At 39.0% G+C, this 15,756-nt stretch overlaps 1 protein-coding gene across 1 annotated transcript in view; it reads right to left on the minus strand.

Moving 5' to 3' along the window:
• Positions 1-2,829: 2,829 nt before the first annotated feature.
• Positions 2,830-15,756, minus strand: part of PHF21B (PHD finger protein 21B) — a 115,889-nt gene continuing 102,962 nt past the window's right edge. Inside the window, exons 11-15 of the mRNA XM_044277442.1 lie at positions 11,932-11,954; positions 10,334-10,492; positions 9,585-9,657; positions 9,140-9,243; positions 2,830-3,104 (exon numbers count right to left, since the gene is read on the minus strand). Coding sequence (XP_044133377.1) covers positions 2,877-3,104; positions 9,140-9,243; positions 9,585-9,657; positions 10,334-10,492; positions 11,932-11,954 — 587 coding nt within the window. The 3' untranslated portion in view covers positions 2,830-2,876. The remainder of the gene's footprint in view (positions 3,105-9,139; positions 9,244-9,584; positions 9,658-10,333; positions 10,493-11,931; positions 11,955-15,756) is intronic.

A 15,756-nucleotide genomic window follows, 5' to 3' on the forward strand; every position in this document is an offset into this window, starting at 1 on the left:
TTGGAGATGCTTCCCCTGAGGATAAGTTGACTGTCTCTTTGACTTTTGGCTTCTGGGAACACCAAAGATCATTTGAAATGTGTGGATGAACCCAGCAACAAGTGATCAGCTTCCCTGCAGTACAGGCGTGGACATACCATATGTGCAACCTGTGCAGCTACACGGTAGCCCAGCAGGTACATGGATCCTCTACAACCTTAAAAGCCATAAGCAGAATCCATTAGCTAGAATGTGGCCTACACTATCTGACATATTGTTGATGAGACATAAGGTCTATCATAAGGAGAATACTCTATGACTGGAGAGCATGGGGCTCATACACTATTCTTGCACACTGGCACCATATGATACCTTTGTATGGCACTTATTCATCCTGTAGCAGACAAAGGTATAGTACAGTCCCATACATATCTTTGGCTACTGAATTACAGATGAGTACAAAATAGGTCCATAGTACAGCTATGTTCATGACCTTAATGTTTACACCCCTGCCCAATGACCATTAAATGAAATTATTTATACACAAACACCATTAAAATGTCAATCAAGTTTTAATGCATCATAGAGAAGTAAAACTACATTGGAATATTTAGGACAAACACTTTTTTTTGTCTATGCACACTAAATGGACTGTCCCTTTAAATTAAAACAAAAATAAATAATACTACTTTTAACAGTCCAATACAGTTTTTCATACATCCGCTCACATTTTATTTTTCTATCTGCACATTGTAGGTTTTATTCAAGAATAAAATAACTTAAAAAACCTTTTAAACCTAAAAAACTACATTGCAAGCTGCATCTGGATGTGTAATTGGCATAAAACAACCAACTGTGTTTTTTATTTTTTTTAGTCAAGTTTGTTTTTGTTCATCAGTAAAAGAATATAAAATCTTGGTCAACCCATGGTTAAGTGTATTAAAATAGATTTGTATAGTACTGCACAGTTTCTCCCGGAGTTGTGAGAATGGTGGTAGGGACTATTAACGGCCATCAACCCCTTTTTTTAAGTAAGACATTCACAACTGTGTGATATGCAGATGTACAGTGGAGCTGCCTTGTTTTATGTAGTTTTGAAACTGCAAATTTTCTCTCAATATGAGATTAGTGTGATATGATATAAGCAGCCTGTAAATGTTCAAAGCATGTATCAAGTCCTGTATAAAAAAAATTATAACATGTCAGTATGAGCAAGGAACCCGAGTACAATTTTACATACCACATTAAGACTACTCTGTTATATATATATAAATAAAAAAAATTAACATTTGAAAAATAAAAAAAATAAAAAACTTCTAACACTGATAAGTAACATCCAACTTTTCCAGCAAAGCTACCATAGCTTGAATATATCAAATAAAAATAAATGGTAAAATTGTAGTAAAATACAATTTAAAAAAAAAGACTTTTTCTTAAAGGTGCGTTAATGTGTTTTGGACTTTTTTAAATCATAAATTCCAAACTGTTATACAATATACTGTCCAATATTCTGTCTTAATGAAGGGAACAACACATAAAAGTCTGTCTTCAATTTGATATTGAACCATTGATATGTGTATTTTACATCCTAATAGAATCCACAGAATTGTAAAGCCTGTTAAGGCGCTAGGCTAAGCTGACCACTGTTGTATCAGGAAGACTAGCTAATGAATACGGTAAATAGTTGAATTCATTGTAATTTTTTGTAGAAGCGGAGTCTTTAAAAATAATGTTTTTCTCCCCTGCTCCCACATCCCCATCTATATACTAATTTAAAAAAAAATCATAATCTAAAAACATGATATATCAGATATGAGAAACTCCATGAGGCAGTTTTTTTCCTGTACCATATAGCAGATACTTCTGCAAGCATAAAATAAAAACACATATTGTTCCTTTCACATTATATATTTTACAATAAAAATGCAGTACAAAAAGGTAAAGTTTTTTGGCATATTGTCTGTACTGGTAAAATTAATAAATGGAAGATAAAATAGAAATAAAGATACTTGTAAAAAAATGTTTTCTTTTTGTAAATCAACTGACCAAAGTTACTCACTTTGTCATCTTTAAACCTTTCAGGAAAAAAAAAAAAAAGTTCAATGAGAAAATACATTAATAGCAAAATAAGTACAAAGAACCTGCAAAAAATGAAGGAGTCGTACAGTCGTACTTTGATAAATAGTTCAGCGCGCATATACACAAGCATAAGCATGAAAATACTTCAATGTCCCACTAGAAATGCTTAGTTTATACAGTTCTCTTTAAATATAGCTGCAGACCTCAACTGTATTAATACTGGGAGGAAAAAATAAAGAAAAAATGTAAAAATTTAAAAGTTCAGCATTTGTTTGAAGGCTCTGAGTATTTCCTAACATAACCCTTTTCAATAGCCCCATTGAAAAATAAACCTGAATATGTGGCAAATTTGATTTGAAAAGGCTAAAAAGAGTCCAAAAATAATATAATTTTTTTCTTAATTATTCATGTCTCCCAAAATAGAGTTATGAATCAGTTATATACTAACTCTACAATATGTCAATCCTCTTGATGAATAAATGAAATCGTTAAGCATGAACCAACCACTCATCTCTGTGGTACTTGCTTACTTTGGCCCTTTCTCAAAAGTTTTTTTTTTTTTTTTGCTTGAATCCGGCATTTTTTTTATGGCCAAAGTAAAAATGAAGTGAACAAACTCATAAGCATTGAAAGTGTTAGCACGAGACGCAGAAGACGTTGCTTTCCTCTCTATTGCCACCATGTTGGTTGTTTGCGAGAGATTTTGTTGTTGTTACGTCAATGCTGCTTGTGTACTTGTAGATTTAAAAAACACACACTGCTCCTTTTTTCTCCTTCTTGGCGAAATTCACTTAAAGTTTTAGTCTCATCTGCCCATGTCAATTGTTACTCTGAGACTGCTGCAGGCCACCTTTGTGAATAGTAGGGGTTGCAGATGAGGGTTTCATCCAGGGGACCGTCAGCAATGAAGCGGTGGCGGTTGTCGTCATGGTGACCTGAAGCATCTGTTCGCTTTGAATCAGTCTAATGAGAGTTTTCAGACGATCCAAAGATGACTGAGTTCCTCTCTGCTGGGCCAGCAAGCTATTCTTTAGCTCTAAGCATTTCTGTCACATAGGGAAAGAATAAAATGTGATAGTTATATTAAAAACAGGCTCTTTGCATGAATGGATAACACACAACCACGGATGAGCATGCAATGTCCCATAGGCCTTGTTCTAGTAAATATTACACTGTATCATAGAGTCCAGAATAGCATAGGCTAGATCTACTTGTCAGTAGGTGAATTTTTCAGCCGTGATTTTTTTTTTACATACCTTATATATCTTCAGTTATGGTGCCTTAGCATGTACTCAATGGGCTCTGTATGCTTTAACTTTACATAATAAACTTTAAACTGGTTTCAGTTTATTTTTATCCTTTCGGGACCGAGCCATTTTGCGTTTTTGCTTTTCTGCTTTTTACTCCCAGCCTTTTTTACTTCTAATTTCTAATAGCACCAGTTAGAATTGCATACTATGTAGCGGGAAGCTGTAAAAAAAAATCCAAATGAGGTGGAATTGGAAAAAAATTCAATTCCACCACAGTTTTATGTGTTTTGTTTTTCCCGCGTTCCCTGTGCGGTAAAACTGACCTGTTCCCTTCATTCCCTGGGTCAGTATGATTGAAGCAATACTACATTTATATAGTTTTTCTTGTGTTTTAATACTGAAAATAAAATTAACTGTGACCTCCACAGCGACTGCCCCTTTAACAGTGACTGCCACAGTACCCGCTTCCTTAACAGTGATCTCCACAGTCCCCTCCTCCCTTAACAGTGACCTCCACATTGCCTGCCCCTTTAACAGTGACCTCCACAGCAGCCTGCCCCCTTAACAGTAACATCCACAGTGCCCTCCCCTTTAACAATGACCTCCACAGCAGCCTCCCCTTTATAGTGACCTCCACAGTACCCCGTCTCCTTTACAATGATTTCCATAATATCCACAGAGCTCCGTTCCCTTAAAATGTGACTTCCACAACACCTTACCAGTGGCCTCTACAGCACCCCACCCCTTAACACTGACCTCTATAGAGGACTATCCCCTTAACTGTGACCTCCACTGCTCTCTGCTCCCTTAACAGAGACCGCCACAATGCCCACCCCTTTAACAGTGACCTCCACAGCATCCTGCCTCCTTAACAGTGACCTCCACAGAGGCCCACCCCTTTAACAGTGACCTCTACAGAAATATGCCCCTTAACACTGACCTCCATAGCGGACCGTCCCCTTAACTGTGACCTCCACAGCAGCCTGCCACTAGGGTGGCCAGAGGTCACCCTAGTCACCCTTCCTCCCACCACTGTAGCTGACAGAAGTTGATTTTTATCTTCATTTTTTCAATCCCTGTCGTCTGCAGAGTGGGAGGGTGTTTGTCCTAATCGGACCGGGCGCGTGGCTTAGCGGGCCTGGAAGAGTTTTTAAGTCTGTATTTTAAGGGTGGCCTGAATGGCCACCCTACCTGCCCCTGAACTGGGACCTCCACAGCACTCCACTCCCCTAACAGTGTCATCCACAGCGCCCTGCCCCTTTAAAGCTGACCTTGTATAAAAATGGCTCGGTTGTATGGAAACCTGGTTTAAAACTGTGTGTATGTGGAGACTAAGGTTCTATTGGCTGATAAGGGTCATGTGACCAGGCTTCTATTGCCTAATGCATTTTTTTGGGAATATCTAGAAGGCTGAGACACGGTCTAAAGCCTTCTCGAACACCTGATGTACCGGGGTGCCAAATTTCGTGATTGTAAATGCGACGGTGCGGATTCCTTTAGCAGACATACATACACACCCACACACATACACTCAGCTTTATATATATATATATATATATATATATATACATACACAGTTGTGTTCAAAATAATAGCAGTGTGTTTAAAAAAAGTGAATAAAGCTCAAAATCCTTCTAATAGCTTTTATTTCCAAACACACAAATGCATTGGGAACACTACACATTCTATTCCAAATCAAAACATGAATAAAAATATATCAAATTTGTGTTGTTCCTCGAAAAAAATGAAGAAAAGTGAATATTAGACTGTTTAAAAAAAATAGCAGTTTGTATTTTTCTTTACATTCACTATATAAACTGAAAAATGTTTGAAGATTTTGCTTTCCTTTGAATCACTTAAAGGGAACCTGTCATCAACTTTATGCTGCCCAAACTAACGGTAGATTAAAGTAGAGACAGGTGAGTTGATTTCAGCGGTGTGTCACTCATGAGCTAAAAGTAAGTGTTTGCCGAGAACCGACATCATGATCATTGCAGCCCAGGCCTTAATAAGAGTCAAATCTACCTATAAAAGAGGCCTGGTTATTCATAATATCCTGCAGTCTCACCCATCTGCTGATGATTGGCAGTTCTCTCCTAGAGAGAAAGGGAGAAAGTAGGTAGAAGACTGTCACTCATCAGCAGGTGGGCAGGAGAGCAGGAATTCATGAATAACCATGACTCTTCTCAGGTGGCCGTGACTCTTTTTCAGACCTAGTCTGCAATGATTGTGATGTCGGTTCTCGGCAACCACTTACTTTTAACTTATAAATGACAGACCACTGAAATCAACTCACCTGTCTCTACTTTATTCTACTGTTAGTATGAGCAGCATAAAGGTGACGACAGGTTCCCTTTAACTAATATTAAGTTGTATAACCACTGTTTCTGAGAACTGCTGTACATCTGTGTTGCATGGAGTCAACCACCTTCTGGCCCCTGTGAACAGGTATTCCAGCCCATGATGATTGGACTACATTCCACAGTTCTTCTCTATTTCTTGGTTTTGCCTCAGAAACTGCATTTTTGATGTCACCCCACACGTTTTCTATTCGATTAAGATCTGGGGATTGTGCTGGCCACTCCATAACGTCAATCTTGTTGGTCTCGAACCAAGATGTTGCACGTTTACTGGTGTGTTTGGGGTTGTTGTCTTGTTGCAACACCCATTTCAAGGGCGTTTCCTCTTCAGCATAAGGCAGCATGGCCTCTTCAAGTATTCTGCTGTATTTAAACTAATCCATGATCCCCGGTATGCGATAACTAGGCCCAACACCTTAGTATGAGAAACATCCCCATATCATGATGCTTGCGCCACCATGCTTCACTGTCTTCACAGTGTACTGTGGCTTGAATTCAGTGTTTGGGGGTCATCTGACAAACTGTCTCCGGCCCCTAGACCCAAAAAGAACAAACTTACTTTCATCAGTCCACAAAATGTCCCTTTAGGCCAGTCATTGAGCTCTTTGGCAAATTGTAACCTCTTCAGCACGTCTTTTTTTCAACAGTGGGACTTTGCGGGGGCTTCTTGCAGATAGCTTGGCTTCACATAGGCGTCTTCTAATTGTAACAGTAGTCACAAGTAACTTTATACCTTCTTTGATCTTCCTGGAGCTGATTGGTTGGGTCCTTGCCATTTTGGCTATTCTTCTATCCATTCGAATGGTAGTTTTTCCCTTTCTTCCACGTCTTTCAGGTTTTGGTTGCCATTTTAAAGCATTTGCGATTATTTTAGCTGAGCAGCCTATCATTTTCTGCACTTCTTTATATGTTTTCCCCTCTCCAATCAACTTTTTAATCAAGGTACGCTGTTCTTCTGAACAATGTCTGGAACGACCCATTTTCCTCAGAATTTCAGAGAGAAATGCACTGTAACCAGCATGTGCAACATTTGCTGCCTTCCTTCCTTAAATAAGGGCAATAATTGCCACCTGTTTTTCAAAGAATAAATGACCTCACTCATTGAACTCCACACTGCTATTATTTTGAACATGCCCCTTTCAATAAGTGATTTAATTACAGACAATCAGCAGCATGCATGCCATAACTGTTGGGTCTGTTGGGTTTCTATTACTCTACTACTCCTGCTAGTAAATTATTTGCCATGTAGAAATATCATTTCTACCAAAAACAGTGATTGATCACGTTAGTGATGTCTGACTGCTATTATTTTGAACACAACTGTTTTTATATAAATATATATATATATATATATATATATATATATATATATTTATATATATATACAGTACAGACCAAAAGTTTGGACACACCTTCTCATTCAAAGAGTTTTCTTTATTTTCATGACTATTAAAATTGTAGATTCACACTGAAGGCATCAAAACTATGAATTAACACATGTGGTAATTATATACCTAACAAAAAAGTGTGAAACAACTGAAAATATGTCATATTCTAGGTTCTTCAAAGTAGCCACCTTTTGCTTTGATTACACTCTTGGCATTCTCTTGATGAGCTTCAAGAGGTAGTCACCTGAAATGGTCTTCCAACAGTCTTGAAGGAGTTACCAGAGATGCTTAGCACTTGTTGGCCCTTTTGCCTTCACTCTGCGGTCCAGCTCACCCCAAACCATCTCGATTGGGTTCAGGTCCGGTGACTGTGGAGGCCAGGTCATCTGGCGCAGCACCCCATCACTCCCCTTCATGGTCAAATAGCCCTTACACAGCCTGGAGGTGTGTTTGGGGTCATTGTCCTGTTGAAAAATAAATGATGGTCCAACTAAACGCAAACCGGATGGAATAGCATGCCGCTGCAAGATGCTGTGGTAGCCATGCTGGCTCAGTATGCCTTCAATTTTGAATAAATCCCCAACAGTGTCACCAGCAAAGCACCCCCACACCATCACACCTCCTCCTCCATGCTTCACGGTGGGAACCAGGCATGTAGAGTCCATCCGTTCACCTTTTCTGCGTCACACGAAGACACGTTGGTTGGAACCAAAGATCTCAAATTTGGACTCATCAGACCAAAGCACAGATTTCCACTGGTCTAATGTCCATACCTTGTGTTCTTTAGCCCAAACAAGTCTCTTCTGCTTGTTGCCTGTCCTTAGCAGTGGTTTCCTAGCAGATATTCTACCATGAAGGCCTGATTCACACAGTCTCCTCTTAACAGTTGTTCTACAGATGTGTCTGCTGCTAGAACTCTGTGTGGCATTGACCTGGTCTCTAATCTGAGCTGCTGTTAACCTGCGATTTCTGAGGCTGGTGACTCAGATGAACTTATCCTCCGCAGCAGAGGTGACTCTTGGTCTTCCTTTCCTGGGGTGGTCCGCATGTGAGCCAGTTTCTTTGTAGCGCTTGATGGTTTTTGTGACTGCACTTGGGGACACTTTCAAAGTTTTCCCAATTTTTCGGACTGACTGACCTTCATTTCTTAAAATAATGATGGCCACTCGTTTTTCTTTACTTAGCTGCTTTTTTCTTGCCATAATACAAATTCTAACAGTCTATTCAGTGTATCCACCTGACTTCTCCACAACGCAACTGATGGTCCCAACCCCATTTATAAGGCAAGAAATCCCACGTATTAAACCTGACAGGGCACACCTGTGAAGTGAAAACCATTTCAGGTGACTACCTCTTGAAGCTCATCAAGAGAATGCCAAGAGTGTGCAAAGTAGTAATCAAAGCAAAAGGTGGCTACTTTGAAGAACCTAGAATATGACATATTTTTGGTTGTTTCACACTTTTTTGTTATGTATATAATTCCACATGTTTTGTATATAATTCATAGTTTTGATGCCTTCAGTGTGAATCTACAATTTTCATAGTCATGAAAAAAAAAGAAAACTCTTTGAATCAGAAGGTGTGTCCAAACTTTTGGTCTGTACTGTATATGATACAAATATTTGCATGTAAACTGTTTTTGGAAGAAGGCTGCCATGTTTTTCTAATCCTCATCAACCAATTTAACTTTAAATTTTACAATAGGATCAGAAAATAGCAGTTATTTATATGTAGTTTAGTCTATATAAAACCATGGGTGAGGAACCTTTACACGGGTATCCCAAACTTATGGAACAGTTGTATTAAAAACTTTCACCCTATATTTCATCTCCACCCCAAAGAGACAATGATCACATGGACACTGAATTAGGGAATAACTGCAGTACTACTACAGGGTAAAATGAGTTGTGAGCTGTCCCTGTAACAGAAGGATGTGCTAGGTCCTTCGGAAAGAGATGGTGGTCAAAATGAGGAGCCCATCCACTACTTCTAAACTAAATATTTGCCTAAACATGATATTAACTAGAACATGGTCCTATCTAACCATTTCATATTTCTGCAGATGAAGACAATGAATGCTGACCTTTATAGCATTGTTCAGCCGTCGTTCTTGGTCTTCAAGCTGTCTCTGTTCATTTTTCAATTCATTACCTTTCTTCAATAATTTCCTTTTCTCCTCCTCTTTCACTGTAAAACAAGAAATTAGATTTAGCTGGATATCAAATATATCTAAATATATATATATATATATATATATATATATATATATATATATATATGTAGTAGGTTAGTAAATTTATTGGGTATGGATTTGTATGCTCCTCTAGGACAGTATGGACCACACTAACCATACAAAAGATAACTTTTTCCAAACTGTGGTCCCCCAAGTCTTACTAAGCTACAACTCTTAGCATGTCTTGATGCTGTCTAGGCATGATGTGAGATGTGGTTTTTCAATAGCTGGTTAATGCTCCATTTTACCACATAAGCCTCATTTTTAAAATTAGAAATAACAGAAAGGTCCCCACCAGATTTATGTGTGACGTAAGACTGAACGATGGCGAGGGCCCCACTCCATGGCACGGTTTCCTTTTTTAATACCTATAAGATAATAAAATAAATCAAATGCAGGGTCCAGGATAGATAAGATTTTTTGATTGTATTAAAAATAAAATTTATAAAAATAAAAATGTTGATATTTTAAGGAACAATAGTGGCTTAGAACATGCAGGGGGTGGGTACATGGCTATGCAGGCCTAACATGGGGTCCAAGGCACTGCAGAAATGTTAAAATGTGGTATGCTGATGGAACAAAATTGTTTGGAAAAAGTGTTTTGTTATACATGCCTATGATCCACTGATTTTTTAAGTGGTGATGACCTTCAGGTCCTTACCACCCTTCAACCCCTGGCTCCCTCTTTTTGGGGAGAAAACCAGTTGTTAAGCCCTGTTTGGAAGCTTCTGTGCCAGCCAGATCTCAGGGCAGAAAGTGCATGTCTAAGCTTCATTGAAGAGGGGAGGGAGTACTGGTCTTTGATCATTGTGTGGACCTTAGGCTTACAAAGGTCAAGCAGTGTTGCTTGCCTTCTCCATTTAGAGAGGGTTTCCAATAATCTCATCTTTGAGCAGTTTCTGTTGGATACTTTTTGGCCATTTTATGGTGCATAGAGCAGTTGTTGAAAACTGGATGACTTGAGATCTTCTAGCCAGGAAAAAATAAAAATTCAGCTAGCCTAGATTACAATTTTCACAGTTACTGATATTAAGTTCTCCTCACCTTCTGTTGGCACTTTGGACACATCCAGACTCCTTTGGGTGCTACTTTGACTGGTGAATCTAAGCAGTCTGAATGGTAAGCTCTTGGGCACATTCCACACAACTGTAAATTACTGCCCCGTTTGCATGCTGAGCAGTGTTCATCATGAATGATCTCATTCTAAGGGAGAAAAACAAATTAATTTTAATTTTGACCTGTAAATTAGTAAAATTTGTAAAATATTCATATTGGCTTTCATAAGGTATTGACATTAGATGGAGACTGGTCATCTCAGTAACTCAATAATCTTCCATAAACAATAGCGCTCAAATCACCTTGGCATTTATGTTTAGATCCAAAAAGGTGGGAACAAAAATGAATGACCCACTATATCTCAGTTCAATGTGTGTATGGGCCAAAGGAGCAACTTTAATTACCTACTATATCTCAGGTCAATGTGTGTATGGGCGAAAGGAGCAACATTAATTACCTACTATATCCCAGGTCAATGTGTGTATGGGCCAAAGGAGCAACTAATGTAAACCCATACAAGGCTCCTCTCTCTATAAAATACAATAACTTTACCAAATAAGAAACAGATGAACTGGTCATGAGACACTCCAACCTTCTACCAGGGATGACAAGGCTGTTAAAAGTCCATTATTTTTGTCAAGGACTATCCTCTCTATATATATCCTCCCCCCTCCCCCCCACAAGTGATCATTTTCCCCAAGATAAGTTGGTTGGGATGTCTTGATGACCATAGCCCGATCCTATACGAACTAAGACAAAATGATAAATAATTTATAAGACTCCATCATGTCCAATTCATGATAATGAAAGGTATTTTTTCCCATTTGAGTGTAAAATGCTGATGAGTTTAAAACATTAGCTGTTGAGTTAATGCCAGATAATGCTACACAAAACAGATGATAAAATATAAACTGATAATATGAAGAAAATAAACCACATTGACACAAATCAAAGATTCTGTTAAATTTGAATCTTAGACTGAAAAGATTGACTCTGGAATGAGGTCCCATTATGAGATATGTTCTTTGGTGCAATGTGTAGTCATCAGGTTTTTCACCCCACTCTCCAAAGCACAGCCTATCCATCTGGGGCAGCCAGTACCAGCCATTTGTCGATCCTTGGTGGGATGCTTGGTCAGGCTAACCCCAAGGCACAGAATGCTACTTCAAGCCTTAGTAAGGAGAAGTACTGATCCTTGCAAGGTTTTTTGGTTCGGATTATGTGGATGGTCGGACGCTTTTGGGAGATGGCTTTGCCATAAACTGCATTCTAGCACATTTTTTGTGCAACACGATCACACATTTTTTGCAATCAGGATTAGTGCAAAGGAAAGTAGAGGGCATATACTCGGAGGGCTAGGGGCTAAGACGATATCCACCTAGAGCTGACTATTTCTATTCTCCATGGATTATCCAAAATGTGAATCACTCTCCTGACTCCAGTTTTCTAATGTCTGTGGGCAGCTTTACTCTTAGGACTTGATATAAACCATCATAACAATATGGCTATTTTCTCCATTGAGTTACAATCCTAAATCCTGATATTTTGCATAATAGTTTAATGTAATGATGAAAGAACCAACATACCTTCCAATAGGAATCCGCAATCGCTAGCACATAAAGAAGGGCAGAAATAGGTTAGTGGTCAAAATTCACAAGACAAATGCAATAAATCAGAGTGGTAGTACAGATACAAGCATATATTATAAGCATTAGTTATTGTGGGATTAGTCCTTTTACTGTCCATGCCACTTTGATCATTTGAACTATGGACACTAAAATGCAGTTGTCATGATGGAGGATTAATGAAGGATGTATAGTATTATGTTTTGAGGAAGTGTGGTCAATGGCTAAGGCAGGGCACATACAGTATCAAGGTGTAAAAGACACAAATTATGAAGTAGTGCAGTTTTGCCCACAGTGTTCAGGATCTAGTTTTGGCATCTTGGAACCTTCCCTAGAAATTGAATCTGTTTAGGCAGCTTAAAAAAATCATCATTAGTTGCTATGGGCATATATTGAATGTGTCTGGTTGCTATGGATATAACTTCAATGAGACTGGTTGCTATGAGCACATTCCGAATGGGACCAGTTGCTATTGGCACAGCTTGAAACAAACTATGGGCGCAGCTCAAATGTCACTGGTTGCTATACTCACAACTTGAATATAAATGTGACCATTAGTGATGAGCGGCAGGGGCAATATTAGAATTCGCAATATTTCGTGAATATTTGGGCAAATATTCGTCATAATTTCGTGAATTCACAAATTTGCCATTATTTTCTTGATTGCGAAAATCGGCAATGTAATATGCGCGTATTGTGTGCGCAATACAGGCGTGGGTCACTTTTGCTACATTTTTCAAGCTGCTAGAAGTTTCTTGAGACTGGAGAAAATGGTTGGCACGGCAGAACATTACAATAGCTTTATATGCAGATGGAGTGCTCCAATATATTCGCCATTGCGAATTGGCAACTGCACATTTTAGCAGGTCTGACTACATATTACTGATTGGTGTACTAAGTATTGTTGTGAACTTGTGACATCACAGCACTATGTATGTAGCATGTCTGTATGGACAGCAGAACCTATCAGCTACACTATATCACTAACCTACTCTGACTATCTCCCACTAACTATCTGTATTATATATATACAAACCGGATTCCAAAAAAGTTGGGACACTATACAAATCGTGAATAAAAACTGAATGCAATGATGTGGAGGTGCCAACTTCTAATATTTTATTCAGAATAGAACATAAGTCACGGAACAAAAGTTTAAACTGAGAAAATGTACCATTTTAAGGGAAAAATATGTTGAATCTGAATTTCATGGTGTCAACAAATCCCCAAAAAGTTGGGACAAGGCCATTTTCACCACTGTGTGGCATCTCCCCTTCTTCTTACAACACTCAGACGTCTGGGGACCGAGGAGACTAGTTTCTCAAGTTTATAAATAGGAATGCTCTCCCATTCTTGTCTAATACAGGCCTCTAACTGTTCAATCGTCTTGGGCCTTCTTTGTTGCACCTTCCTCTTTATGATGTGCCAAATGTTCTCTATAGGTGGAAGATCTGGACTGCAGACTGGCCATTTCAGTACCCGGATCCTTCTCCTACGCAGCCATGATGTTGTGATTGATGCAGAATGTGGTCTGGCATTATCTTGTTGAAAAATGCAGGGTCTTCCCTGAAAGAGATGACGTCTGGATAGGAGCATATGTTGTTCTAGAACTTAAATATATTTTTCTGCATTGATGGTGCCTTTCCAGACATGCAAGCTGCCCATGCCACACGCACTCATGCAACCCCATACCATCAGAGATGCAGGCTTCTGAACTGAGCGTTGATAACAACTTGGGTTGTCCTTGTCCTCTTTGGTCCGGATGACATGGCGTCCCAGATTTCCAAAAAGAACTTCGAATCGTGACTCGTCTGACCACAGAACAGTCTTCCATTTTGCCACACTCCATTTTAAATGATCCCTGGCCCAGTGAAAACGCCTGAGCTTGTGGATCTTGCTTAGAAATGGCTTCTTCATTGCACTGTAGAGTTTCAGCTGGCAACGGTGGATGGCACGGTGGATTGTGTTCACTGACAATGGTTTCTGGAAGTATTCCTGAGCCCATTCTGTGATTTCCTTTACAGTAGCATTCCTGTTTGTGGTGCAGTGTCGTTTAAGGGCCCGGAGATCACGGGCATCCAGTATGGTTTTACGGCCTTGACCCTTACGCACAGAGATTGTTCCAGATTCTCTGAATCTTCGGATGATGTTATGCACAGTTGATGATGATAGATGCAAAGTCTTTGCAATTTTTCGCTGGGTAACACCTTTCTGATATTGCTCCACTAGCTTTCTGCGCAACATTGTGGGAATTGGTGATCCTCTACCCATCTTGGCTTCTGAGAGACACTGTCACTCTGAGAAGCTCTTTTTATACCCAATCATGTTGCCAATTGACCTAATTAGTGTTAATTGGTCTTCCAGCTCTTCGTTATGCTCAAATTTACTTTTTCCAGCCTCTTATTGCTACTTGTCCCAACTTTTTGGGGATTTGTTGACACCGTGAAAATTTGAATCAACGTATTTTTCCTTTAAAATGATACATTTACTCGGATTAAACGTTTGATCTGTCATCTACGTTCTATTACAAATAAAATATTGACATTTGCCATCTCCACATCATTGCATTCAGTTTTTATTCACAATTTGTTTAGTGTCCCAACTTTTTTGGAATCCGGTTTGTATATATATATGAGCTAACTAACTATCTAATGTAATGAGTGGAAAGCAGAGAGCACAGCAATGACACTGCTCGCTCTCTCTCATAACTGCAAAAAACTATAGAAAATGTCTGCTGGGGAGGTTCTTATATAGTAAGGGGTAGGCAACTTTCCTATTGGTTGTTAGGGATGTTGCAAAGCTCAGACAAAGACATTGCAGCCTTCTCATTGGCCCACAAGCAAGAAGCAGGGAGGGATCATGGGTTCAGATGAAAAAAAATCTAGAATATTCCTGAATACGAATATATAGCACTATATTTTAAATCTTCGCAAATTCTCAAAGTGGTGACATTCGCGATTAAAATTCGTGATTAGAATATTCGCGCCCAGTACTAGTGAGTATGAGCAACAAGTACAATTTTTTTTACTAAATAACCCTAGCTGTTATTATGGTAAGCAGCTACTTGTGCCATGTGATGCTCGGAGCAAGAAGGTGGTTGGAAGCAATATATATTTGTCAACAGTTGCCATATGTCCACACCTGAGTAATTTCATTTTTTCAAGTTGCTCTCTGATGATCAGAATACCATAGGATTCTAATAAAAGTCATTGGAATTATTCAGAATTCAGTGTGACCGGAGCTTTAGAACCTTGTATAATAGCACACAAAGTCCCCACAGAGCCATATTACTCCTTGAAGTGCTAGATGGTGCCTCCATAGGGCATCCTTTTCTCCCCTGGGTGGGATACTTTAAAGGAAGGATACCTCAGTGATATTAAATACATTGGATCATATAAAATTGTGTAATTATCCATAGCAGGCTATGGGCACGATATGACGGAGCGTTACAACGTGGATCTGTAATGCGGTCATGTGCATGAGGCCTTTGTAGATATGACTTCATCTCATGACTTTTAGTTAATGAGCAGACTTAGTTAATGAACAAAAAAGTTCCCCTTTGAAGTGTAAATTGCCCTTTAAGGGTGTGCTGTTTTTTGAGTGCAAAGAAACCAAAGCAGTTCTACAGTGAAAATGATATATCCAGTATATCTACAAGGGTTAAGCTATAGAAAAAAAATGCTTGACTCTATAGTTGCCCAGCTGTTGGTAGGTCATAAATGTTGCCCACTCCTCCATGTCTGTTCGCCCTGTAGAACAGTTATGTCAACTCTTTACAACCAAGGG

The sequence above is a fragment of the Bufo gargarizans genome, chromosome 2 (genome assembly GCF_014858855.1).
Source record: "Bufo gargarizans isolate SCDJY-AF-19 chromosome 2, ASM1485885v1, whole genome shotgun sequence".
In the NCBI taxonomy this organism is placed as follows: domain Eukaryota; kingdom Metazoa; phylum Chordata; class Amphibia; order Anura; family Bufonidae; genus Bufo; species Bufo gargarizans.